Source organism: Schistocerca nitens, chromosome 2 (assembly GCF_023898315.1).
Source record: "Schistocerca nitens isolate TAMUIC-IGC-003100 chromosome 2, iqSchNite1.1, whole genome shotgun sequence".
Classification (NCBI taxonomy): Eukaryota; Metazoa; Arthropoda; class Insecta; order Orthoptera; family Acrididae; genus Schistocerca; species Schistocerca nitens.
Genome location: NC_064615.1, coordinates 579,208,042 through 579,233,810, shown reverse-complemented (window position 1 = coordinate 579,233,810; position 25,769 = coordinate 579,208,042). Strand labels below are relative to the sequence as shown.

Genomic DNA, 25,769 nt, shown 5'->3' with positions numbered 1-25,769 from the left:
ACCATTGCCTCTTTTGTTAATATCTGCAGCATGCTCACTATCTAAGATACTTTACCTGCTGCTCAGTTAAACTGGTTAACCTCGCTCTTCTTTAAAAATTCTCATAATTTACATTCACGTCTTCTTGTCTGAGTATTTCTGGCTTTTCATGTACAATTCCTCTACATCTTAGGAGTTGGTGATAACCCACACTTCTGAAGTGAAAAGGATTGTCACTTCCTATGCTACTCCATTTTAGTTTGACAAAGTCAATTTAATGTTTATTTCTAATTGCCCTTTGACAAGTCTACTTTTTGTTTTCTTCTAAAAGATATGTTAGGAAAAAAAACATTCCTCCCATCGAAATTTTGCCTCCAAGATCTTGGGCACTTCTGATAGAAACACAGTTTCTATACTGAACAATCAACCTTTAGTTTTGGCATACTTTCAGATTAAAAACTTTTTTGCCATTTATGAGATTCTATAATTCTGCATGTAAGTCTTAGAATATCGATGTGTTGGTGTATTAACTTAAATGATTTCCATGGAATAAACTTGAGATATCTGTACTATTTTAAAGCTTTTTTTGTTTTGCCCCCAACAAAGTCTACTCATGAAGTTCTTCCTCCTCCTGTTTCCTGTGCTAAAATGTGTGTTCTCATTTTAATTTTTGCCTTATTTATGATGACCCAACTTGCTTCGATTTCAGTGCATTGACTATATGTTAGTAAGCATATAAAGTTACCAAATACACAAACTCCACCTAGCAATGTCTGTATTTAACATCATGTGCCTTAAAACTGACAACACTGATTTTATAATAGTTTACGTCACTGAACAGAGCATTTACCTATCATAAACATCTACTTTTATTTTTGTGTATTTATTCAAGGTAAAAAAATATGACTCAAATTTTTTGATTTTATCATTTTTGTTACAGTATTAATTTTGTGCCCACTAAAAATTCTGTTTGCTGTGTCTTTCAAAAAAGATGTCTGAAGTGTTGTTGCCTTTAAATTCTATGGTTATTACCCTGCATTGTAGTAGCTTTAAACTTACCAGTTTTATCAGCTGTGAATTTGTGACATGGAGGTGATCAAAACAATTACATCCCTGCAACTATGAAAATATTTTTTGTGCCCTTAAACTGGGTAAAAATTATACAGTGGACTCATCCTGCAATACATGTATACAATATTCATGAAAAATTGCAGACAGGTCATTCCAGGCTCATAAACATAGCATTATTTATTGACAACGGGCATGTTAACTCCTCCCTTTTGGATACAATAATTACTTTTTCACATCCTTAATGCTAAGAATGGTAGTTTCACATATTGTGTATTAGTACAATAGGCTGCTTATGGATGAAACTTACACAATGCATGAGAAACTTAACATTTGCACACTGCAAAAACCAACTGATGCTGTGCCAACAACTTATCAAGTGCCAATACTGTTCAATGTCACCCTTAATATATAATTTTAATCTCTGTAGCCTACCTTACTTCTTACCAACTGCGATTACTGTGTGGCAAATTGTTTAGTGAAGGTAGTAAGATTGTATTGAGGTGTGACAAAAAGAGACAAACATAACACAGTAGTCAGAAGTAATTCCTTTATTTAAGCTGCAGCCACATCACTGAAATGTGTCAATATAAAACATTCCGCACTTGTTAACTTTCATATACCCTCACTGAGCTTGAAATGACCACAATGATTCAGTGGGTCAGTGGTGATTGTAGTTTCTTCACTATGTCACTTTCACACACAATCTGATTCATTTTCTCAAGCCATTTGTATGTTTATGTACCAGCAAGAACCATAACACTTGAAAAGAATTTGAATCCTCAGGCATCACTCCAACAACTTTACTGGGACACCTTTGATTACCACAGGGGACAAGGAAGGAGAGGCACACAGTAGTCAACTGTGTGCCTCTCCTTCCTTACAATATATGGTCACTGTGCAGAATGGTTCCTGATGGAATCAAAGTTGCTCACAATGGACAATCCATCAGTCATGTACAGACAGTTCCATAGAATCTTAAGAAATGTTCATTTTCACAAAAATATGAGACATTATGAAAGTTTTCACTACTGTTTTGTAAAATACCACTATAGGAATCATTACTGCTATTATTAAGACTGACACTGTTAAATTTTATTGTGTAAGTAACAGCAACCACATAATCTATGTTTTCTTAGAACAGCACCTGCACATTTCCTACTTGTTTCATTTCATACAATGTGCTCTTTTGATGCCTTGGAAAGGAGTTACATGTCTGAAAAAATTACTTAGTTCACATTTTTGTTATTGCATGTCACTCTCCGTGACAAACAGGACTTGTATATTCAAATGACCAGCCACAAGAACATCAGAGAACTCTCTAGCATTAGTAATATGTTCACCACCTTGGAAGACATGCCTTCAAGCATATCTTTTAGCAACAGCACCTGCACCATCATGTACACCCTTACCGCGACAGGATCCAAAAAAAGTTTCATGCACAGTATTTTGGACTCACTGACATAGGTGCCATGGAATATCTATTTTCGAAATGACTGGCTACATCATCAATCCAGATTGTAATGGTTTCAACAGTTTCAAAATGCTCTTCAACATGTATGATAACTGTATTGTAACATATATGATAACTGTATTGTTGAAGATCTGTACTTCTGCAGATGTGTGTGTGATGCAATCTGAAATCACAGCATAATACTGATGCTTGACATCATTAGTAGAATCCGTACCATGGATTATGACTGCAGTATATACTGTCACAGTGTAATCGTTGATCCAGCGTGTGGCCTTTACCTCATACTGACTTTTTATACAATAGTCTTCAGTAAATTCTATTTGCAGTAGTACACTTCCTGGCTGGTGTGCGTCTTTCTGATTTTGCAATTCCAACACTTGTTGATATACATTATATAGGTGTAATTTTACTTTCCAAAGTTGCAATGTTAGTTCATCTCTTGCTTCAAGAAGATGCCACTTTTCCTTCACAATTGTTTTCCGTCTATCCCAATAAGTTTTATGGATCTTGCAATTCTGAAGGCCTTCAGTTGACTGCTGCACTTGAAATTACAAGATGTCTACTAATTGTTAGACAGTAAGCACAAGTGACACATTCCTGTACTACAGTTTTTTGTTGTACATATCACACAATTGAGCGTACAAAGCCAGTTGTAGATATTTCTACATGCGTACAAATGAATCAGACTAAGAAGGAATTCGGAGTTTTCACACTACAAACAAGCACATTTCTTGTCTCAAAGAGCCAAATGGGTAAATATGTGGTCTGTAAAACACTGGCATACCTATTTTCACATCAGAATACTTCCCTGTAAATAAAAGGAAGCCTCCTTCAGATTGAACTTCATCAGCTTGTTTTGCATGCTTGTGCTTCTCATCAACTTTTACATCTTACCTACCAGCAGCTGGCACAAAACTGTATCATTGCAGAAGAAAACCCTCACTGGTTTTGTTTCTTTGGTAGTTGCAGTTGATCTCTTATAACAAAATAACACTACAAAAAATTTTTGAATACATTTCTGTTGTAACCTATGTTTGTTTTCCATGACTTGAGTAAAGGTTAGTTCACTTTTCTGACAGTTCTTTGCAATGACTGGGCACTTTTATATGGTGATATTTCAGAAGAACTACTTGGAATTATAGCGTATGCTATTTCCCCAAAAGCCTGTTTCCAGCACTCTCTTATCTCATATGGATCCTGGAAGCTTGAAGCTTCTGACCCTTTTGCTGAATTTTCTTCCTAGCTTTCCCACTTTCTCACAGCTGCTTCTTATTTTAATGTGCCTTTTGCCTTACCATTGTTTTCTTCTGTGCTTCTTGCTTAGACTATTTCTCTTCTGTTCTGCTTGGGTCATGAGAGCCATAGTGGCCAACGATACGTGTTTCAACTATTTCCTACCACAAAAAGTATATATACTAATCATAAATATTGTGTACATTATTAGTGACACACAGTAACATTGCAGCTGTTAAATGAAATCACAAAATTAAACTGTGATTTCATATGAAGCAGATAAACTGTCAACACAGCCTGTGACTAACAGAACAAATAATGGAGATTACACGAGTCACTAAAAAACATGTTGCATCTGTCACACTGTTTATTGAAGTGTTTAGAAACTTATTGTGCATTCCCTTTCTCAGATCACTATACTGAATGTCTATTCTAATGTCTATGAATGCAACCACCCAAAACATTTGAAAAAGACAGCATGTTGGCGACTAACAACACTGAAGCTACTTTGATTATTATCTTCCCACAACAGAATAATCAACAAGCTGTGAAAATCTACATTAAATGATAGAAGAGACCATCATAAAGTATGTTTAATATATAAGGAAATACTTATATTAATTTACTGAAAACTGCCAATAATGGCTGTTGTACAAGGCACTGCTAGGTTTATTGTTGTGTTGCCAAATGTAGAAACTACACATTCTGAGCTTTAATATATCCCATACGACTATGTGACATAAATTTAAACAACAACAAAAATGTCTTTTCTATGGAATTTCCCAACATGTCGATTATCTAAGTTTTCTGTATTTATGTCGCAGTTTTTATTTTTATTACAAAAAGTGTTAAAATATGGCAAAGTGTGTTTACATATGGCACAAAACAAACAGCAAGCTACACTACAGGTCAATATGTTACCACAGTCTTTATATGGCATTCACATTCATTGGCTTCACTAACACTCTACAAAATTATCACTTTCCAAGCTAATCTATTACCTTGGACTATGCTACAGCTCAGCCCATCCGCAACTGCGATTTCACAGTAGTCCAAGATCATACACTACCCACTTAACTGTGAACAAAGTCTATAATAGTCTAAAAATTGAAATAACTTTATTTTCAAGAACGAAAGCCACTTAATTGACAAAGAGGTTATAAATGGGTCAACAGACACTCAGGTTCACTTTCACCCATAAAGCACTAATCTTGATACCGGTATGAAACTTTGATCATATTGTAACCCTTTTGTGAAAATGAATGGTGTCATCTCAACCACCGAAGACATGAATACAAGCTTATCACTTGTTGGAAAATTAACATGGAAATTTCAACAAACTGGTCGAGAGATAAAGGTTAAATAAAGATGTATCAGATTAAAGACTGAATTTTTTTTTAAAAAAAAAAAAGAAAAGAAAAGAAAAAAAAACTAGATCAGTCTATACTGGTTGCTCAGAAAAATTTGATATTTGCCGAGAGGACTCAAAAATATTTTAAAATTTTTTTATTGTTTATTATTTAGAAATGGCAGCCATTTTTGTTTGAGGTGGCAAGAGTTTTTTTGTGTGTGTTTTCAAGTATCTGAGGGTTTTTAATTATTCAGTTATAGGTGCCCTAGGCCTTTCAAGATAAAAAGCATTTACTTCAGCATAGACTGGCCACCACCACCTAGCTGAATTTATTCCGTAACACTTAGTTACTCAAAGTCATTTGACTCAAAAATCTCAATTTCTAAACAGTGGTTTTCCAAAAGAGGAGTAATTTCTAGCCTTAATATTTTTTGTGCTATTACACTATATAATATCGTTACATTTTATAGAACAATAGTGATAAGCTTACACTTAAAAAATACACTATTTTAAAAACAAATTGTTTGGCCTGCAATATCTTGGGGACCAGATAAAAATCTGAGAATCACACACATAATAGACTTTCACATTATGAAACTTCAGCATAAATGTCAACTTTGATGTGCAATTTAAAGTTAGGAGAAAAAATATGAAAATTTAAAAATATTGTTTTTGAGATCTGCAATATCTAGGCTAGTGGAATAAAGCATATCAAGTATATAATTTATACATATCTATGATTACCTTTTTTTTTACTGAAAATGAGCCAGAAAATGAGATTACCTTGTTCTCATCTTATCTGTTTTCTCTACTTTGTTTACTGACTACCTGAGAAATTTCTTCGCTCAGTTTGGCCAGTTTAAATCTCGCACAGTCATAGTTTTAAATTCCAGGGAAGACAGCTTCCTCAGCACATTCTTAACTGGAACCCAAACTACATACACCTCTTTTTTTTTAAATGAGGACCTTGGTTCTCATGGGTGGTAAAATGCAACATCAACATCTTGGTTTTGTCCATCAATATTATCAACTTCGGCAATGCAACATTGTCCATTGTTAACAAAAGCCACTATAGCTACTTTGAAGTGTCAGTGGGACAAGTTTTTTCACACTACTGAAGTTCAGTATCAGGTGCATTGCATTCAGCAATTGCCAAGAAGTTAACTCTGTCCTTCATTAATTTACCTTCAATCATGTTTTTGCCTATTCAATTAAATGCATTTTTTCTTGTGTAATGCACATAAAATTCCCCATTCTTTTACTGAACACATTGTTAAATTAACCGGCATTTTGACACATTAAATTCACCACTAACATTTGCTCAACTCAAAGAATTTGGCATTAAAAAAGATGATCTTAATTTTATGCTCTGTTTGAAATATGTCATTTCGTTTTTAGCTTTTCTATCAATCATCATATTCAGTTGGTGAATTTTTAGAACTTCCATCTGGTTTAGTACAAATTTTCTTTCGAACTGAAATTTCCAATTCTTTGACTAACTGTCACTTTCTCAATTTTTGCATTCAAGACAAAAGGTCTTTATTGTTCACTCTGTTTTGTAATTTTACTACCAGATGATACACCTTGGATTTCACAAGCAGAATCTACCTTTTTTTTTGTAGTTTCTGACAAGCCACAAAATTCTTTAGGCCTACTTTAAAATTTATCAATATCCTTTCCTATTTTTATAACAAATATGTTAAATAACATGTTGGACACAGTGATTTTCCTGGTATTATACTTATAACACTTCTTTTATTTTTAGAATAACAATCTAACATTATTTTTCTCAGACCTTCTATTACAGGCTTATATGCCTTAAAAGGGTCAAAGCAAGACTGAACAAAAACATGATGAAATACTTTTCAAGTATTTAATTTCAATAGTACTTACAAGTTGATTTAACATCTAAGTCAACTCTTTCAAGTAAAAACACTTTGTTCTTCACTGTAATCTTCAATTAAAGTAATGTCTTTTGGAAAGACTCCACAACACACTGACAAGCTTCGGTAATAAGAACAATAGAACAATGAACCTCCATTTTTCAAATGCATACTTCAAGAACTCATAGTTAAGAGAGTACAAGTGGACAGATGTTCATGGAAGACAACACATAGCCTTATACAGACTCGTCTGCAAGCCTGCACAGAGTTGCAGATGCTGTCTGCTAAAACTTTCAAAATGGACTTACTCAACAAACAATCACTGTTCACTTTAATCTGAATTGTTTCCAATTATATAACAAATATATGTTATTCCATTAGCCTAGATATCTTTGTTTTTAAAATACATAATATCGAAACATCCCCCCGCCACTGTCAACTGAATCTCAACATTGAAATTCATAATGAAGTTTGATATCACAATGGCCCACTAAGTGTGTAATTTTCAAATTTTTATCTGACCCCTCAAGATATTGCATGTGAAAAAATTAATAATTTTTAATTCATGTCTTTTTTAAACAGTAAGCTTCTCATCACTGACACACTATATCAGGGTGATAGCACAAAATACTAAGGCTGAGAAATCACTCCTCTCGAAAACTACTTTTCTAATTTTTTTAAAACTTGCAACCAATGAATTTGAGCTATTAAAAATATATTACAGAACACACTCATCTAGGTGATGATGTCAACAGTGTGCTGAACTAAATTATTTATATTTGAAAGTCCAAGAGCAACCGATCACTGAATAACTTAAAAAACTGCAGATGCTTGAAAATGCAAAATATCAAATTTTCTGGGATGGTCAGGCAACCAATTATTTTTTCCTGGACCACTTGGTACGGAATAACTCAACTGCAAGAATTAGTGAGCCAAACCCTAGTGAACTGGGGCGACCCTATGCAAAATAAGAATGTTTTAATTGTTTACATTACAACCAGCTGATCAAAATGTGAAAGCAAAAGAGGAACACACAAAATCAAGAAAACCTAGCATTCTGAATTTAATTTCTCATGGTTTGCTCATTAACAATTCTATGGAAGAAATTGGTATTTGAGGAAAAAAGCGCTAAAAGCAGAAAAGAAGCAAATGGAAAAAGGAATACTGGTACATCCAAAGAGAAAACATGGAAAGAAGCTTCTAGTAAACACAAGGAACTTGTCCAGGCAGGAAAAACTGCTCAGACAGAAGTTCAGAAACACACGATCTTACTACCAAAAAATTTGAGAGAGATTTGTATCACGTACGAAACAGAAATACTCAATATAACGTAAACTGCCTCCAAAGTGGAATGTTATATGCTACAGCCACATGCGCAATATTTTTAGCAGGATTCGAGATATAAAAAAACATTGCAGGAATCTCAGCATGTGTGGCAACCACAGAGCAGGGGAAAAATGCTGGGTGCTGGCAATCAAACTGCTATGCACACATGCTGTAGAGGCAACTTCTCGAAAACAGCAATGGACAGTGTTCAGAAGAGAGAAATTCAGTTCTCGCACTGTGTTAATTGTGCACTCCAAGTTTATGCACTCCTATTTTAAAGACTGCAATCCAGCCGTGTACTTCATATTTAAATTTTTTAAATATTTAATCATTTTCAGTAAAGTCTTCTAGCCAGTTTCTATAATAATTTTAATTTCTTTTTCCCAGTTTAGCTTAATAAAAATTTTTTTTAGTGTAATTGAGGTAGTGAAAGTCAGTCTCATTACCCCAGCAATATCAAGTGGGCACCATTTTATGGCCTCCTTTTGAAAATTTAGTCTTATTTTATATTTTAAAATTCTGAAAAAAAATTTCAATGAATCCTCCAACCAAGTACACAGTTTTTTTTTTAACTTAACCCACAAATTAAAGTCTAAGTAGTAGATGTCACTTTCCACACTGAATGCCCCATTCAACATTTTCAGGTTCAGTATCCTACTTGTACATCATCATCTTAAAAGGTATGTTTTCAATGAAAGTAAACAAAAATCAACAATATAGAAATTTTATGTAGTGGTCATAAAGTGCATTCCCCCACACTGATTATGTGTGTTACTGAAAATGTGTTTATATTGCAACGGTTAACAGGCACGAAACCAAAATGAAAATAGGTGTTTCTGACAAACCGAAAGTGTACTCTTTTCAGTGGTCGCAACTACAGAAAAAAAGGCACTGCTAATACTTTTGGTAATGTCAGACTGGTAACACAGCGAATACTTTTGCAAGAAATTTTATAATACACTAATTTTTGGACAGGTGGACAAAATATATTTACAAATGGTTACATTTCCAGTGCCTTTTACTCACTACCTGCTCCTTTTCCAATCATGTATAAAACGTGAATTTTTCTGCAAGTACGAAAAGAAATGTGCTTTGGACACTACTTTCAAATCATTTGTTATTTCTATATTCTGAACAAATTGTTGTCAAAATGGCAAGTTGAAAGACTGTAGACTTACTAAATCAGAAAGAATGATTTGAACTTTTAAGATTTTTCATGCATTTCCAGTTTTCAACGAGAAAGTGGCCTTATGTAAAGCCCTAATTGGAGCACAAACTTTGAAGAATTTTGTATATGATCCTTACGTGCATTCCCTACAAATTTCAACAAAATTAAAAAAGCTCTATGTATCTTCTGGACTGGATCACCTGAACAATGACCCACATATAATGCACATATACAAATAATGTGGCAACAGTGTGGCACGGACACTTCAGCGTTACCTGCACAAAGCAAGGACATTTCTGGCAAAACTTTAAACTTGTCCTACGACCTACCACATATCATGCTTCAGTACAGTAAAAACTGAATCCTGTAATATCCAGTGACCAGTTTAACTTACAAGAAATTGCCGACAGTCACATTAAAAAAAATAATAACTTTATTGTAAAAATGTACAATAGGAATTTTACTTGGAAAGACCTACGCAGACTGTCCCAATTACAGAACAAATGTGTTAGACATACACCTTATTACATACAAAATTTGAAACTTAAACGAAACTTATATGAATAAACTTATAGCAAAATCATGCCATGACAATTTTGCAGCTCTTAATCATAATTTCCTTAAGAACTAATGAAATGAACATATATGGAGAGAAAAGGTCAAGCATGACTTATTATCAACATACTGTACTTTTTATCTACATGTATACAACCTTTGCCAGATGGAAGTTTTTTTCCTATCATTTGTAAATATGAATACTATACTAAAGATTTACTGAAATTCGGTGACCTCAATACAGCATGTGGAAACCTAAATATACATAATATTTCTCCATTTGCCAACAGATACCTGCCCAAGTGGACTCTTGGCATTTTGCTCCCACCCTAGACTAAATTTTTGCTCACGTATCTTTCAGTCTTTAGGAAATCTTACAAGCTTGAAACAGCTGACAATTCAGTAAATGAAGGAGAGTAACACTGAAAGTGACGTCGACAATAGTGCAGCGATAAATACAACAAATTCGGGTCACTACTCAAAAACTTATCAAAAACCAGCTGTTTTGCTGACAAATCTGTTTCTGTCACTATCAACATCAGCTGGCCGTAATGCAAGGTGTTTTGGAGAATTATTTTTAAACGATTACATCTGAAGAGAGCAACAACCACACACAATTCCACAACACAATAAGTCTACAAAATAACGCAGCATAACATGAGTAACGGTAATTCGGTTACACATAATTACGAGCACGTAGAAAGTACTTCGGCCGCCATTATAGACACATAAAGACAGAACATCATTCACGTCAAAAATTAGCCCCCATATTAAGTTTCTTATAACAAAGGTTAATGATTATCAAATAAACTTAGGGCTGTTTAATGAAAGGTGCAGAGCAGCCACCTAACTTTCATCAAACGTCACTTTCAGCTTGCGTTATCTCCATTAGTCTGCCACTCGCCCTAATATCATAACAAGGCAACTAAAAAATTCAGAACATATGTTGAGAACTTTACCTGCTGCTCTAGACCTGATCCATTTTGATTGGGTACATTACTCATATTACTTCAAAGCAAGACTTTTGTTTAAAACACCCCTTGCAAGCGTTGTCTTTTCACGTAGTTCTCACACAAAGGATATTGACGTTGATGTTCGAAATTTTAGAACTTCTAATCGATCTAAAGCTGAGTGACCGACGTCAGAAAACTATTGGCTACGAAAGTTCTACTGGAATTTCAGAACTCAAGACACAACCGAAATCAGTTTGTTGTTCTATGATTAAAACAAGTCTAAGTGAATAACTCAACAGTAATTACAAAACAAAACATAAGTGTATCGCTGGTGTACGTAGACGTGAAATGCTAAAGCTTAGAAGACTACTAATGGCGGTATCACATCTACTGCTCATACAATACATGCTACCTCTGACGTCACTTTTTCCTTCCCAAATTTTCCATTGACATATTTTAATTCCTATTTATTTCAGTCTCATATTTTTTATTTAGGTCAAATTCTTTAGATCACGTAAGAATTCTGTTATTGTAATCTGATTAGCAAAGAAGCAGATTACCGTTCGAGTAGTTTCGTCGACCTCTTGTACAGCGATATATCGACTTGCGAGAGTCGTCGAACTCAATTTCCTGCTGCTTCCGTGTGGGTCTTCAGGAGTGTACGAGTTGGTTCGAAAGCTGGTAATTTTAATGTGTGATGGAAATCTCGTTCAATCGAGATATTCTGTTGCTATTCTCGTATTTTCGTATTATTTATTTGTGATTATTAAGTTGAGTGAACTAAATTGCATATCAACAGAGATTTTTCGCTAACATGTCTAACTTAATTGCAGGTTAGAAATGGGACGTGTAATACGAGCTCAGCGGAAGGGTGCTGGCAGTGTGTTTCGTTCCCACACGAAACACAGGAAAGGGGCGCCAAGACTTCGAGCCTTAGACTTTGCTGAACGCCATGGTTATATTAAAGGAGTTGTTAAGGTAAAAATCAGCGTTTACCTTTCATGCATAGTTCGTAAATGTATAACACATTTCGTTCTTAATGTTACGTCAATCTACGTCGGGCATTAGGAATGTTTGAATTTGATCTATACGTGGTGTGACGGCACTGTAATTACTGTACCACAGTTCTTGATTGTGTATTAATGTCTTGGTTTGTATTGACTTATATCAATTCCATTATTAACGTCCCTGTATTATTTTACTATTTGCGGTTTAGCTTCTAGCAAAAGGGTGACATTTTTGTTTCTCCTGTCGGTAAGTAAGTGGTGTGTAAAAGTAACTGCCTGGAATGACATACTAGTCATGAATTTCTTTTGTTGTGAGTTCCATAGTGTATGGTCAAGAAAATGACAACTGTATCCTTTATGACTATTTAGGTAAATGTCTTCAGCAGCGTAATTAAGACGTGCTTCTCATGGGTATGCAATAAGACCATATACTTAGCTTATAAGTGTTGTTCTATGGATAGGTGAAGCCCAACAAATGAAGCTCTCATTTGATAGTATATAACAACACATATGCTAAACTCCCTGTTAAGTGGTTATATATTTAGAATTTTAATTATATATTCGAATTTCTTTGTGCTGTCTGATGACAAATTGCTTTGTCTGATGATGACAAATTGCTTTCAGGATATCATACATGATCCAGGACGTGGGGCTCCACTTGCAGTTGTTCACTTCAGGGATCCATACAGATTCAAGACACGTAAAGAACTCTTTATTGCGCCAGAAGGCATGTACACGGGTCAGTTCCTGTACTGTGGAAAGAAAGGTATAACCCTTTTTAGTAACTTTACTTGCAATGAGCCAATTATCTGTTCAGTGTCAGAACTTTGTTTCATGAATTTGTTTGTAGTGTGTTCATTAATGAATAACATTTTTTAACCTGGAAATACTGTTGTGTAACAATTGGACTTTGGTAATTTCCAAGAATGTTTCCCTATCGAAGCCGCAGGCTACAAACAATATATATTGAACATGCGATTCTAAATCGATCACGCTGGGCAGTATGATAAATTGTGAGTTGCTAGGAAAAACACAAACGATTTGTTGGTAGTGAGTGGGATGTCTGGTATAGTAGATGTTTCTTCGGCAGATTGCCTCGTGAAGAATCTAATCCTATGTTTATGCAATGTAGAAAATTGTTTGAATTTTTGTCAGAAATGTGACACACTACTCATATTTTTGTGTGACACTGGCAGTCTACCCAGGTTACGGCAAAAAGGGAATGCTTGCTGTAGCATACGCATCAAATGGAATTTCTCGACAATGTCTATGACGAGTGAGGTAGGTAGTCTCCTTTATGATTATTACTATTTTTGTAATGCTCTTCTTTTGTCACCTGCCACCATAATTGCGTGATCGATTTAGAATCACACGTTTGATATACAGCAGAATCCTGCTAATACGAACATTCGGTTAATCCGAACATGAAAAATGTTAGTGTAAGTGGAAAATCGTGCTGTAAACTGCTGTACATACACACTATTTAAATTTTCATAGCACAGTAAACATGTATTAGAAAAATTGGCAAGAAATCATTAGGTTTAAACAATGCATAACAGTGAAAGAAAAGCTGTCAAACTTACTAAAATAAGGCGGACATTTTATACGTACTTTCTAGATGACAAAATCTTCCCCCCCCCCCCCTCCCTCCCCGTAATGAAGGCAGTCTGTTATGACGCATAGCTGCTCCATCGTCTCGTAAACAGCAAATCAGCACGTGTAACAGTGGGCTGTTGCTCCAAATAACGTAGTGCAAGGTAAAGGGCTTCTGCTGCGTCACTGTGTGGCCTCATTGTCACTTCCGTCACAGCAGTCCACTTCTTCCTGGTCTTGTCACAGCGGCAACTAAATCGGTTTCAGTAAGGTTCTCCACAAATGCCCCATCATGTGCCATCCACTCATCTACATCTCCTTCACTAGTTTCGTCACATCAAGGGATTGTCTGTATCATTTGTAGTAGATTTTCCTCTTCATTTTCAACCAGGTTGGCCTGGAATTGAAGAGATGTCCACGGTTTTCTCAGAGTATTTTCTTAAATATTCTGCCATGCCTCAGTGGCCCAATAAATAACATCCTTCACATTGGTGTTTTTTTTTTTTTTTTGTTTAGTCCACTAAAGGAATGCTATCATCTTGGATCAGCATTCTTGAAAATTGTTTTCTGTAAATCGGTTTTAATGTTTGCAGTACGCTCTGGTCTATCAGATGTAGAAGTGGTGTAACATTAAACGGCAAAAACTTCACCACAGTTTCTCCATCACATAATTCCTCACTGTTGGGATGAGATGGCGCGTTATCAATCAAAAGGATGGCACGGGGAGACAAATGATTTTCCTTAGAAAACTGTTGAACAGAGGGAACAAACTGGGCCTGAAACCATTCTTTGAGCAGCTTACATCCATCCATGTTATTTTCTGGTTATGATAATATACGGGCAGGGACTTCGTGTTGCAGTTTTTAAAAGCTCTGGGCCAAGCAAATTTGCCAATCAGCATTAAAGGCACCTTGTGATTACCAGCACTGTTGTTGCACACTAATAGTCACATCTCTTATCATTTTTTCAAACTCACCTAAGTATTCCTTCACTGCATCATGAGGAGAAGAAAGCTTCTCTCCAGTAATTGTTAGCTTATGGATTCCATGACGTTTTTTGAACCTGTTCAACCAACCCATATTCACACTGACTCGTCACCATTCATTAACGTGTTCGGGTAAACAGCCTTCTCATGAACCAGTGCTCCATTCAGAAGAGTTCCTCTTTCTCTTTCCTGTGAAACCAAAGGAAAAGATTAATCCATTTCATCGTACTGGGACTGTTTTCAGAGTCTGCCAAATTTTAGTGTTTTCTTTCAGACGATGTGGTGCAAGTATTTTCATGTTTCACTCAGTCTTCTTTCAATCACAAATGGTTGCTTTACCAATACCCAGTGCTGTTGACAGATACATTCTCACCATTGTCTATCTGCTTCAAAGCATTCCGTTTTTCTCTGAGTTAACATTGTATATTTCTGTTTACTCGTGACGAAAATACATACACCACTAAACCTGAACGAATACAACTGTTACGCATGCCAGCAATCGATAACTAACATAACCAAGCGCGTTGCGAGCCAATTGGCAGTGCACTGGCCTCAGACACAACAAAGGTCTCGACAAGGGCAGGGAGTGAGAGTGAGCCATTGTTCACACCTGTGTTCCCATTTTTTTACCATGGTGTACCTACTTATCTGCTTGGTATGCTTCATTCTAGAAATTCATCACCGTAATTCCAGCTAATCTGAACAAGGTCCGGTCCCAATTAGTTCGGATTAATGGAACTCTACTGTATATTGTTTGGAGCCTGCGGCTTCAATAGGCAAACATTCTTGGAAATTACCAGTGAGTTATGTTTTTATAGCCTGGAAATACTGTTGTGTAACAATTGCATTTCTTGTACATGAGAAAGGTAATACAATACTGCTGTAGTCAAGAGATAAATTAATTTTGATGTTATTTGACTTATAGCAAGGAAACAAGATACTAAGATTGAATACGAAAGGCACTATTTATTGTGTTCTAGATATTGCTTGACATGTTTTATACATTATCTTGAGCAAACAAATGTGTGTTTTGAAATGTTTGGATGACACTTCTTATTCTTTGTTGTCAAGAGTGTACTTAATTACCACAGACTTTTGACAAGAAAGTGTCCACTATGAATTCTGCTTTGGTCATTAATAAACTCATTGGTTTTTCCTGGCTTTTGTTACTGCAAGTTTAGTGAAATGAATAGTCTCTCATAACTGCGCTTGACATTGTTCAGGTGGTAAACTGCGCAGCAGACAGTTCTCCCAATGCAATCAATTTTGCTGCTGATGTTTAAATGAAATATGACCACATGAGACAGGTGAAAATCAGTGCAGGATTGTAACACCAGGGGCATTATTGCTGATAACACAGATTTGGCATTTTGTATTTGGCCAGGATATGAAAACCTTGCAGTTGAAGTGGGACTGGCAAATATTGTGGCCACCTGTGGATGCTTTGTGTTTAGCTTTGATTGTTTTACTTTTGTTCACTTGTCTGTCCTCAGGAAGAGGCATAATTTTGATCCACCTTAATTTTACTACAGTTTATTTGAAAATAAGTAGTTTCAAGGAATTACAAAAAATGTTAGTGCAAAAGGTATAATCTGTTGAAGAAAAGCAGTTCTTAAGATCCTGATGGGTTGCTAAAATTTTAGCTAAACATTTGTTGGGTACTTGATCAGGTAAAAGTGTGCTTATGGTGTTGGTGGTTTCTGTGTTGCGTGCTGCAGTTGGTAACTGTGTGTGAGTGATATGTGAACACAGTATATGTGGCGGGTGATTAGACAAAATGGCAGAACCAATGAGAAAAGTGTTTGATAAATGTCATGGTGTGGAATGTGTGAAATTTCAGTGTGGCATAATGGAATATGTGCCCTATTGTGCAGAATGTCATCATAAAACAGAATATTCTTAAAATTTAAACTGCACTCTTAAGTTCCTGTATAACCGCAACCTCATAAATTATTACAAAAATATGCCACAGAGTTCTCGAAACAATTATCTGGCTAATGTTACAGAGCAATATTCTAAAATTTTTGGTATAGCTGATCAGTAATTTTAAACAGTGGAAACTGGCAAGTTGAAATTATAAGGAAAAGGATAGATTTCTACTTGCTGTAAAGATGACACATTGAGTTGCAGACAGGTATAATGAAAAGACTGTTACACATTTAACTTTTGGCCAAAGCGAAGGAAAAGGATAAAGACGCACCCAGATTCATTCATAAGCAAGCACACCTCATACACACATGATGATCATCTGCGACAGCTCGGTCTGGTCAGAGTTGCAGGAAATGGTCATGCTTGAGATCTGCTTGCTTTGTGCATGCGCGCACTCTCTCTTCTCCTTTTCTGAAGAAGACTTCAGCCGAACGCTAGATGTGTAACAGTCTTTTCATTATGCCTGCCCGCAACTAGACATGTTTCCTTTACAGCGAATAGCAATCCATCAGTTTCCTTACTTTGTTGATTCGTAAGTCTGAGACTTATTGTGCCCTAAGGACTATATCTGAGAGGAAACACAAAAAAACTGAGCCTCAAACAATTGCTGGGTAATCACTCAAATGTTTTTAGGCTTGATTTCTTTGATACCTAAGTGATCTGCGTATTTCATTAATATACATAAATTACATCATTTTCTACATAATAAAGGGAAACATTCCACGTGGGAAAAATATATCTAAAAACAAAGATAATCGGGCACACACACACACACACACACACACACACACACACACATTATATATATATACAAGCAGACATATTTAAAGACCAAACTTAATGTGGTCGTTGTGGGGGTGTTGTGAGGGTGACATGGTATTAGAAGGTGGAAAGTGTAACATGAGGCTGAAATGAAAATGAAAATAAAAATATATGGGGAGAGATAAAGGTGGACTGGAAAGTAACTGGAGATCTGGTGTGAAAAAAGGCGAAAAGGTGTTGGTTACAGCTGGGCTATGTTGGACTTGGGTTGGTAGACAACGATGTGCACAAAGGTTAGGTGGTTGTGTTGCCGCCAAAACACGTTAAAGGACGGAGAAATTCGGGAAAATTTCGAAAAAACTGCGTGTAATATATTAAAAGGAGTGGTTTTGTGGTGGCAGATTATGAAAATGAGGCTAACAATCGTCTGACGAAGAAATAATGACGTTAAAACCTGTGGGAAGCGGCTAAAAATTATCAGTGATGTGGGAAAAACAGAAATGGAAATAAAGTGAAAGTTATTAGAACTAGCCGAAATGGTTGTTTAAGAGGTGAAAGGAACTGTTTGTGAACTATAAATGGTGAATTTTATAGCAGCGGTAGTGTTGAAAGCAGCAAAAAAAATTTTTTTGTTATGGTTTGGAAGTGGGTTACGTATTATTGAGTATATATAGGCGGGATAAAATTGTATAGCAAATTACGGTAAAAAGGAGAAGGTGAATACAAAGTGAAACTACTGGCAAAAACAGAAAGAGAAAATAAGATGACAGAAAAGATTTCGAAATGCAACAGTGACAATAACAAACGTAATTGTTGGGTTCAAATTAATGATATCAATATAATAGAGGGAAACATTCCACGTGGGAAAAATATATCTAAAAACAAACATGATGTGACTTACCGAACGAAAGCGCTGGCTGGTCGATAGACACACAAACACAAACATACACACAAAATTCTAGTTTTCGCAACAAACGGTTGCTTCGTCAGGAAAGAGGGAAGGAGAGGGAAAGACGAAAGGAAGTGGGTTTTAAGGGAGAGGGTAAGGAGTCATTCCAATCCCGGGAGCGGAAAGACTTACCTTAGGGGGGGAAAAGGACGGGTATGCGCGCGCGCGCGCACACACACACACACACACACACACACACACACACACAAGCAGACATATTTAAATATATCTGCTTGTGTCTGTATATGTGTGGATGGATATGTGTGTGTGCGAGTGTATACCCGTCCTTTTTTCCCCCTAAGGTAAGTCTTTCCGCTCCCGGGATTGGAATGACTCCTTACCCTCTCCCTTAAAACCCACTTCCTTTCGTCTTTCCCTCTCCTTCCCTCTTTCCTGACGAAGCAAACGTTTGTTGCGAAAGCTAGAATTTTGTGTGTATGTTTGTGTTTGTTTGTGTGTCCATCGACCAGCCAGTGCTTTCGTTCGGTAAGTCACATCATCTTTGTTTTTAGATACATCATTTTCTACTATTAATAAGAATATAAGTACAACTTATATTATTCATTGATGGGAAAATATATCTTCCTGATTAAATAGGGGCAGCCAACAAGTTACAAACAAGTAGTGTCTGTCATATACCAAAAGTGTGGCAATCTGAATTAAAAATTTGACATTGGGAAAAAAGTAAGTTTGTCAGTAACCTGTTGGGCAACAGAACAAATCGGCAAAAACACTATGCTTACAAAATTTCCTATCTACTGATCTCAGCAGATTTATTGCATTATTTTCGTGCCTTCACTTTATAAAAAAGCATTTTGAAAGCAATATCTTTTGAGGAAATTGTAGCCCAGGACTAGTATTGCATTAGATGAGAGAGATACCTTGTGAAACCAGCCTCAAATTAGCAGGTAGAATAGATTTTGAGCCAAGGTGACTCTTGTCTTCCAGTTAGAAGCATTATTGAAGAGCCATGCCAACTGCTATTTCCAGTTGTGCTAAACAGTGTAATATCTAAGACTTAGAACAATCACAGACAATTGTTGTTAGAAATTGAGAATTTAATGAGCAGATTGCACGAGGGCATGTCCCTGTTGCGGATGCCCATGCTAACAGCCAGTGACTTTTAAAACAGTGATCATATTTATTAAGGATATAGACAACACAATACATTTTTGTATAAATACCTATTGCCTCCTGATAAAGTACATTGATGCAAGTTGATTAGACTGCCCCAGAGGCCAAATTGAGTTTGAGGGTTGTTGACATTGGCGTGTCTTCATTTGTTTCAAACTTTTCTTGGCAGATCCAATTTTTTCATTTTTATAATTGTAATTCCCATGCTAGGTATTAGCTCACCAGTCTTAAATCTTTCGTCGTAAAAAAATCTTTGATAGGTTTTTGATGTGATTCCAAAACATTTGTCTCTTCCAAATAATAGCATATTGTCAGTTTGTTTACATATCATCTCATCAATTTTTTTTATTGCAGTTCTGGCCAGGTGTAAGTCCATAAACTGCTTTCTCCGTTCTCCATACTTTTCCAGGAGCTACAAAATTTTCTGGTGGAATGACAAGACATTTCCTTCATTGAGGTTTCCATAGAGATGGTGTTAACATGTTTGATCTTAAGGTGCCTTTCGGCTGCCATATATAATATATCTAATTTGAGCTTATCTGCTGGTGGGGAGGTTTCTTGATTATCACCACCTTGAACTTGAAAGCATCCTTCTATTTAATGTGCCTTTAATGTTTCTGGTGTATGCCAACCCCAAGCTTTATCTTTCATACTCACTCCGCATGGAGATGTGTGTGCCCTTTGGGGTACCTCTTCCAGTGTATCATAGTGAGTGAATTCTTGTGTAATTGCTTTTCCACTCTTCTTTATTCATCCCTTCCAAGGTTACTGACATTTGTGTGTCTTTGGAAGTCCTCCTTGCAAGTTATAAATAAAATGGTCAGTCCCTTCACTGAGTTTGTGATTGACCTTGTAACACTTTGTTGAACTATGTGATCTATTTTTTGTCATCAAATATGATCACCATAAATCACTGTCAACACCGTAAGTATTCATTACCCCTATCTGTGATTAAATTTCTTCAGTATGTGAACAGTGTTGTCACAGGTTCTGGAAATCAGGGAATTTCACACACATCAGGGAAATTTGGAAAAAAATAAAAAACACTGGGAAAATCTCGTTTTTGTCAGTATATGAAATGGTTGTTTACTGAGGTGTCATGCATGGTCACTGGTTGGGTGCAGTGGAGTACGTGTGCTGCTTCCCTACTCCCTCATTCTTGTTGCTTCTGCCCTTCCTACCACTCCCACAGCTTGCAGTCAGTTCCATCACATCTTGCCACCAAGAGGCAGGGAGGTGTGAGGAGTGGTTTTGTTAGATCTGATTTTCTCCAAACAGAGCGGCCTGAGACAGCGGCCATGTGTGCCCGAGTGATTTTGTGCACATTTGCTCTCCTTTCCTGACGAAGGCTTTGTCTGGAAATTTAGTTGGGACAGTGTGATTGTCATTTTTCTATGTGCCTGTTTGCAGCTTGGCAATCATACTTACAGTGAGTTGCTACCTATCCTCATTATTGATTCTCAGAGTATTTGAACAAAATTATATGTTGCGTGGATTGATCATGGTGGTCTAATTTCAACAACATGCTGCCTGTGGCTCGTGAATAGTTGGCCACAAGGTTTGATTTCCACAATGCGCGTAAACTGGAAGCCGTTTCTGCGGGTATCTGTAATGGATCAAGTCTACTGATCTGAAGCCATTCGCTTCCCACTAATGTGCAAGTCCTGCCCATCAGATCTAGTCTCACTGATCCGCTCGCAGGCCAGGTCTGTTTGTGTGTAGCGTAATGCAGCGGATTTTCATGGTTTATTCATGGACCACAGGACTGTGGTGATCCTCAGCAGGCCAGAGGCCATGGGCAACAGATTCCAGGAATTACAGTACGCTTGTTCGCCCACTGCTTGAATACTGCTCAGCAGTGTGGGATCCGTACCAGATAGGGTTAATAGAAGAGATAGAGAAGATCCAACGGAGAGCAGCGCGCCTCGTTACAGGATCATTTAGTAATCGCGAAAGCGTTACGGAGATGATAAACTCCAGTGGAAGACTCTGCAGGAGAGACGCTCAGTAGCTCAGTACGGGCTTTTGTTAAAGTTTCAAGAACATACCTTCACCGAGGAGTCAAGCAGTATATTGCTCCCTCCTACGTATATCTCGCGAAGAGACCATGAGGATAAAATCGGAGAGACTAGAGCCCACACAGAAGCATACCGACAATCCTTCTTTCCACGAACAATATGAGACTGGAATAGAAGGGGGAACCGATAGAGGTACTCACGGTACCCTCCGCCACACACCGTCAGGTGGATTGCGGAGTATGGATGTAGATGTAGAATTGAGATTGTCTTACTGCGAGTACATTGTACAGTGTGGTGTTTTATAGACATTTTATTTATTTTAGTATGTTTTGGCACTTCAAAAGTAGTTCATATGTTAGTATAGGCGAGAAGAAGTAAATCGTCAGTCGCTGGCACTTCGTATGCTAATATTGCCGGTCACCTACAGTGTTGGTTTACATGATTGTCCTTCATCTTACACACTTCTTTCAAGGGGCCTACTTTTTCTGAGGTTATTTCTGAAATCAGTGAAGGTGTTTTAAATGTTTTGCATCTCCAAGGAAATGTGTATTTTAGTCACCAAATGTGCTTTAACACCAGTGGTCGTAATGAAATACATATACCTTTTGGCTTGTTTTCTCCATCCAAAAACAGTTCATTACAAAAGATAATGTTAGTACTTAAGATTTTTGTTCATGCCAAGAAATGCCACCTGCTTCCAAGCTTTAATAGATGTATCCTCATTTGCACTATTGTTTCCTGTACCTGCAAAGACAAATAGTCAACTTACATCTTAACTTACCCTTGAGATCTCAAAATGCGCCAGGCAAAAATGCTAAAACTTGTCTGGAAAACACTTAGGGAAACTTGTGGCAACCCTGGTGAAGTATAGATGATGTGAAAAAACTGCTTTTTGTTTCAATCGTAAGGTATTTGTGGTTTATGTTCCTCTATCTTCGAATTCGGAAAATTCTCATCCTCCAGGAAACATACATCCCTGCTAGCAGTTATGACACATCTCCCTATCAATTAATCAATAGTCCTTGGTTGCCTGGCAGTAGTCAATGAATGTCAGTGTTTGATATCCTATCTGACTTCTTGCAATGGCGGTTTGGAATGTGAACTATTTCACTGCATCCAAACCCCGAAAGTATGATGAAAGTTATTTCATGTGCCTACCTCAAATAGTGTTTTATCAGGGTGTATATGTCCCGGGAAAAACTCGGAAATTTTTTCATGCCTGAGAAAACGGGGAGAAACCCAGGATTTCTTAGAATCCTGGGAATTTTTCATGGTTTTAGTTTTCAGTTTTTTTTTTTTGTAGTTTTGACTGGTAAGAACTGATACTCTAACAAATAATTTTGCTTTAGCCCACTACTGCGCATGCTCTTTTTCATACAATCTTGAAAAAGGAAGTTGATTCCAAATACTAGCAAAGCTGTGTTCCTTTTGTTTGTATACCTATCAACAACACAGTGCTTCTGCCTTTCGGTGAGTTGTCTTCTGTATTGCTAAATAATTTGGAATTTAATTTTTGTTGAGGTGAAAGATTGGAACATGTAGACTTTTTCTCCTTTATTAACTTCATTCACACACAAGCCATTCAAATTGCAGCAAAGGTGAGTTTCAAGGAAATTGTGTGTTCCCGTGCAATTGCTTTTGTTGTAAGGCACGTGACTTACACAGAACAGATGACTAAAATACAGTAGTACAGTGTGTCCAGTATATGCTGTAACTTAGAAAATTTCTTCGCAAGGCCCCAAATTAATAAGTAATGTGTGTTCTACCTGAGAAAGCATTTACACTTATCATATGACAGTATTGTGCAACCCAACTTCTAATGTTGCTGCAGACAATTAGCAAAGCAGTGCTATTAACCTTACCTATATGTAGTAGTGTTCTGACTGCTGCATCATGTGTACAAGCACTTAAATTATTAGCTGTTAGTGACGTCTTAATTTCTCCTCTGGCATTGATTTGTAAAAGTGAAAAGATGGGCCATGGTTTGGAGTTCAGATTAAATGGAAGGGCCCACTGTAATTCACTTACTAAATCATTTGGAAGGTGGGAGACAGTGCATACTTCAATAATTAGTCAGTTTGAGATTCTAAAATGAGTTACAATGAAGTCTGTTTCCAATCACATATTTCTAATAAAGGTGAAGTTCTAGTGTTAAATGATGATTTTATACTGGCGTGTTTCTAAATTGGTATATTGCACCCACCAGCTACTTTTTCCTGGGGGTTTGACTATTTTATGAGCCAGTACTGTTTGACCTGGGGCCCAAACATCTTTTATAATGGTCCTTCCCTCTACTTGTCTTCCTGCTCTGTTTATCTCCTTTGTTGAGTGATGTCATATTTCACTACGGTCTTGGATGCTGGTCAGATTTCACTAAAGTGTGACCCATCTGGCGAATCTGTGGCAATACCTGTGTGGCAGATTTCTATTGCAGAAAAACTGTCGATGTGATGAATCCTTCAGCAGAATGAGTGTGGCTCACGCCAAAGAAATTTACTTGTTACCTCTATTGAAATGGGCAAGCATGAAGTTGAGAAGGTCTCTTTGTAATACCAGTTAAAAATATTAACATTTGTGTTTGTTCTGGTACAATAAATGTTTTTATTCTGAATGTCATTGATATAATATCTAGTGTTTGTGTACATGTCCCTGAACTTAAATAAGTGTGTAGTGTTTGCAGTAAATTTCATTTGCACTGAAAATTAATGGTGTGTTGCCTCCCTCCCTGCCCCCAGCGTATGAAGTATTTTACTCTCAGTAGAGTCTTGACAGTTTTGTCACCTTTTTTGTATGTTACAGCAAACTTGCAAATTGGAAATGTGATGCCTGTTGGCACAATGCCAGAAGGGACAATTGTTTGCAACTTGGAGGAGAAAACAGGAGACCGTGGTCGCCTTGCTCGTGTGTCGGGCAATTACGCAACTGTAATTGCGCATAATCCAGACACTAAGAAAACTCGTGTGAAGTTGCCATCAGGTGCAAAGAAAGTTATACCTTCAAACAATCGAGCCATGGTTGGTAGGTATTATTGTAAAACACCGTAGTGGTCCAGTTTTAGAGGTCAGTTAGACTTGTGTGTGTTGCTTAGTTTCGTCTGTGGATTGAATGTGTTGAATTAATGTGGACATTCAGTTAAATTTGTGCAAATCTCTTCTTCATAAATGTATTACTGTGACTGTTAGCCTGTTTACGATGATGAATTCTATGACTGATTCTGAAGCATCATGATTGTAATTAGAGGCTCTTTCTGAGTTAATAGGCTAACATCTTTTTTTTATATCTCAAAGTATTAGAAGGTAATTCAAAGCATTCTGTGTAGCTAAAAGTTGTGTAAAATTTCTTTTATATTTCTTTTGCTTATACAACTGCTTGATTTGGGAGGTAAGAGATGTCCATTCCTGGGTCTGTTGTCAATTTTTCTCTGTCGGGGACTTAAGCAGCATTGTAAATGTTTCATGATAAATTGGTTTATTCTTTTATTTATTCCATTTACAGGCATTGTTGCTGGAGGTGGAAGAATTGATAAGCCAATTCTTAAAGCTGGACGTGCATATCATAAATACAAGGCTAAGCGTAATTGCTGGCCTAAAGTAAGAGGAGTAGCTATGAATCCAGTTGAACATCCTCATGGTGGTGGTAACCATCAGCACATTGGAAAAGCTTCAACAGTTAAACGTGGAACTAGTGCTGGTAGAAAGATTGGTCTTATTGCTGCCAGAAGAACCGGAAGGATTCGTGGTGGCAAAACAGACACAAAGAAGGGGGATGATTAAATATTGGTTGTATAAAAATTAAGCAAATAAAATGATTCAAAGATATTAATTGTTTTTTTCTGTAGTTGAGGGTGCATGAATATCTTTCAGTTATGAACGATCTGTTTGGTGTGGGGGGGGGGGGGGGGGTGCATGCAGAAAAGTAAACATGCCCCTGATAGCAAAGTTCTATGGTGCTATGAGTCTCTGAGGGCAGCTGATGCAGAATAGACCATTTGGCTGATTCATAAATGGAGAAAAGCATGTATGTGATGTACATTTGTTATGCCAAACAAATCAGGAGTATTGGGCAATAGCCCTGAGCTGTTACTCATTTGGCAGGAATAATATCTCTCTATTTAATTCAATACTTGTGTATATTTATGGCAGTAAAAGGAAATCGTGGATTTGGGAATGTTCTGATGTCTGAAAATTAGTACAATGTCATTCGTTCATGGTACGTCACAAGCCCAAAACATTCAAAAGTCTAGCATCTTTGTAGGTCATTAGTGCAGGTATGAGATAAGTATGTCACTCACTGGGAATGAAAGTTCTCATGTAGGTGTTGCAATCAAATTATGTTACTGCGCACATATGGGAATAATTTATTTTTAGTAACCTATTTTCTTACTAATCATGTGTCTACATAT

At 36.7% G+C, this 25,769-nt stretch overlaps 2 protein-coding genes across 2 annotated transcripts in view; one reads left to right on the top strand and one right to left on the bottom strand.

The window, feature by feature from the left end:
• LOC126236635 (ATP-dependent RNA helicase DDX3X) overlaps positions 1–11,228 on the bottom strand; it is a 187,738-nt gene extending 176,510 nt beyond the window's left edge. The window contains exon 1 of the mRNA XM_049946083.1: positions 10,997–11,228. Coding sequence (XP_049802040.1) covers positions 10,997–11,041 — 45 coding nt within the window. The 5' untranslated portion in view covers positions 11,042–11,228. The remainder of the gene's footprint in view (positions 1–10,996) is intronic.
• A 310-nt stretch (positions 11,229–11,538) lies between these two features.
• Positions 11,539–25,185, top strand: LOC126236634 (60S ribosomal protein L8). The gene is made up of 5 exons (XM_049946081.1): positions 11,539–11,671; positions 11,824–11,968; positions 12,622–12,763; positions 24,167–24,385; positions 24,863–25,185. The coding sequence occupies exons 2-5, from the start codon at positions 11,831–11,833 to the stop codon at positions 25,138–25,140; spliced, it is 777 nt and encodes a 258-aa protein (XP_049802038.1). The 5' UTR covers positions 11,539–11,671; positions 11,824–11,830; the 3' UTR covers positions 25,141–25,185.
• Positions 25,186–25,769: the final 584 nt, after the last annotated feature.

Bases quoted from the DNA above. Each gene is read 5' to 3' on its own strand.
- LOC126236634 (XM_049946081.1), top strand. From the start codon at position 11,831: ATGGGACGTGTAATACGAGCTCAGCGGAAGGGTGCTGGCAGTGTGTTT. The intron at 11,969-12,621 runs GTAAAAATCAGC...AATTGCTTTCAG, and splicing joins ATATTAAAGGAGTTGTTAAG to GATATCATACATGATCCAGG. The intron at 12,764-24,166 runs GTATAACCCTTT...TGTATGTTACAG, and splicing joins CCTGTACTGTGGAAAGAAAG to CAAACTTGCAAATTGGAAAT.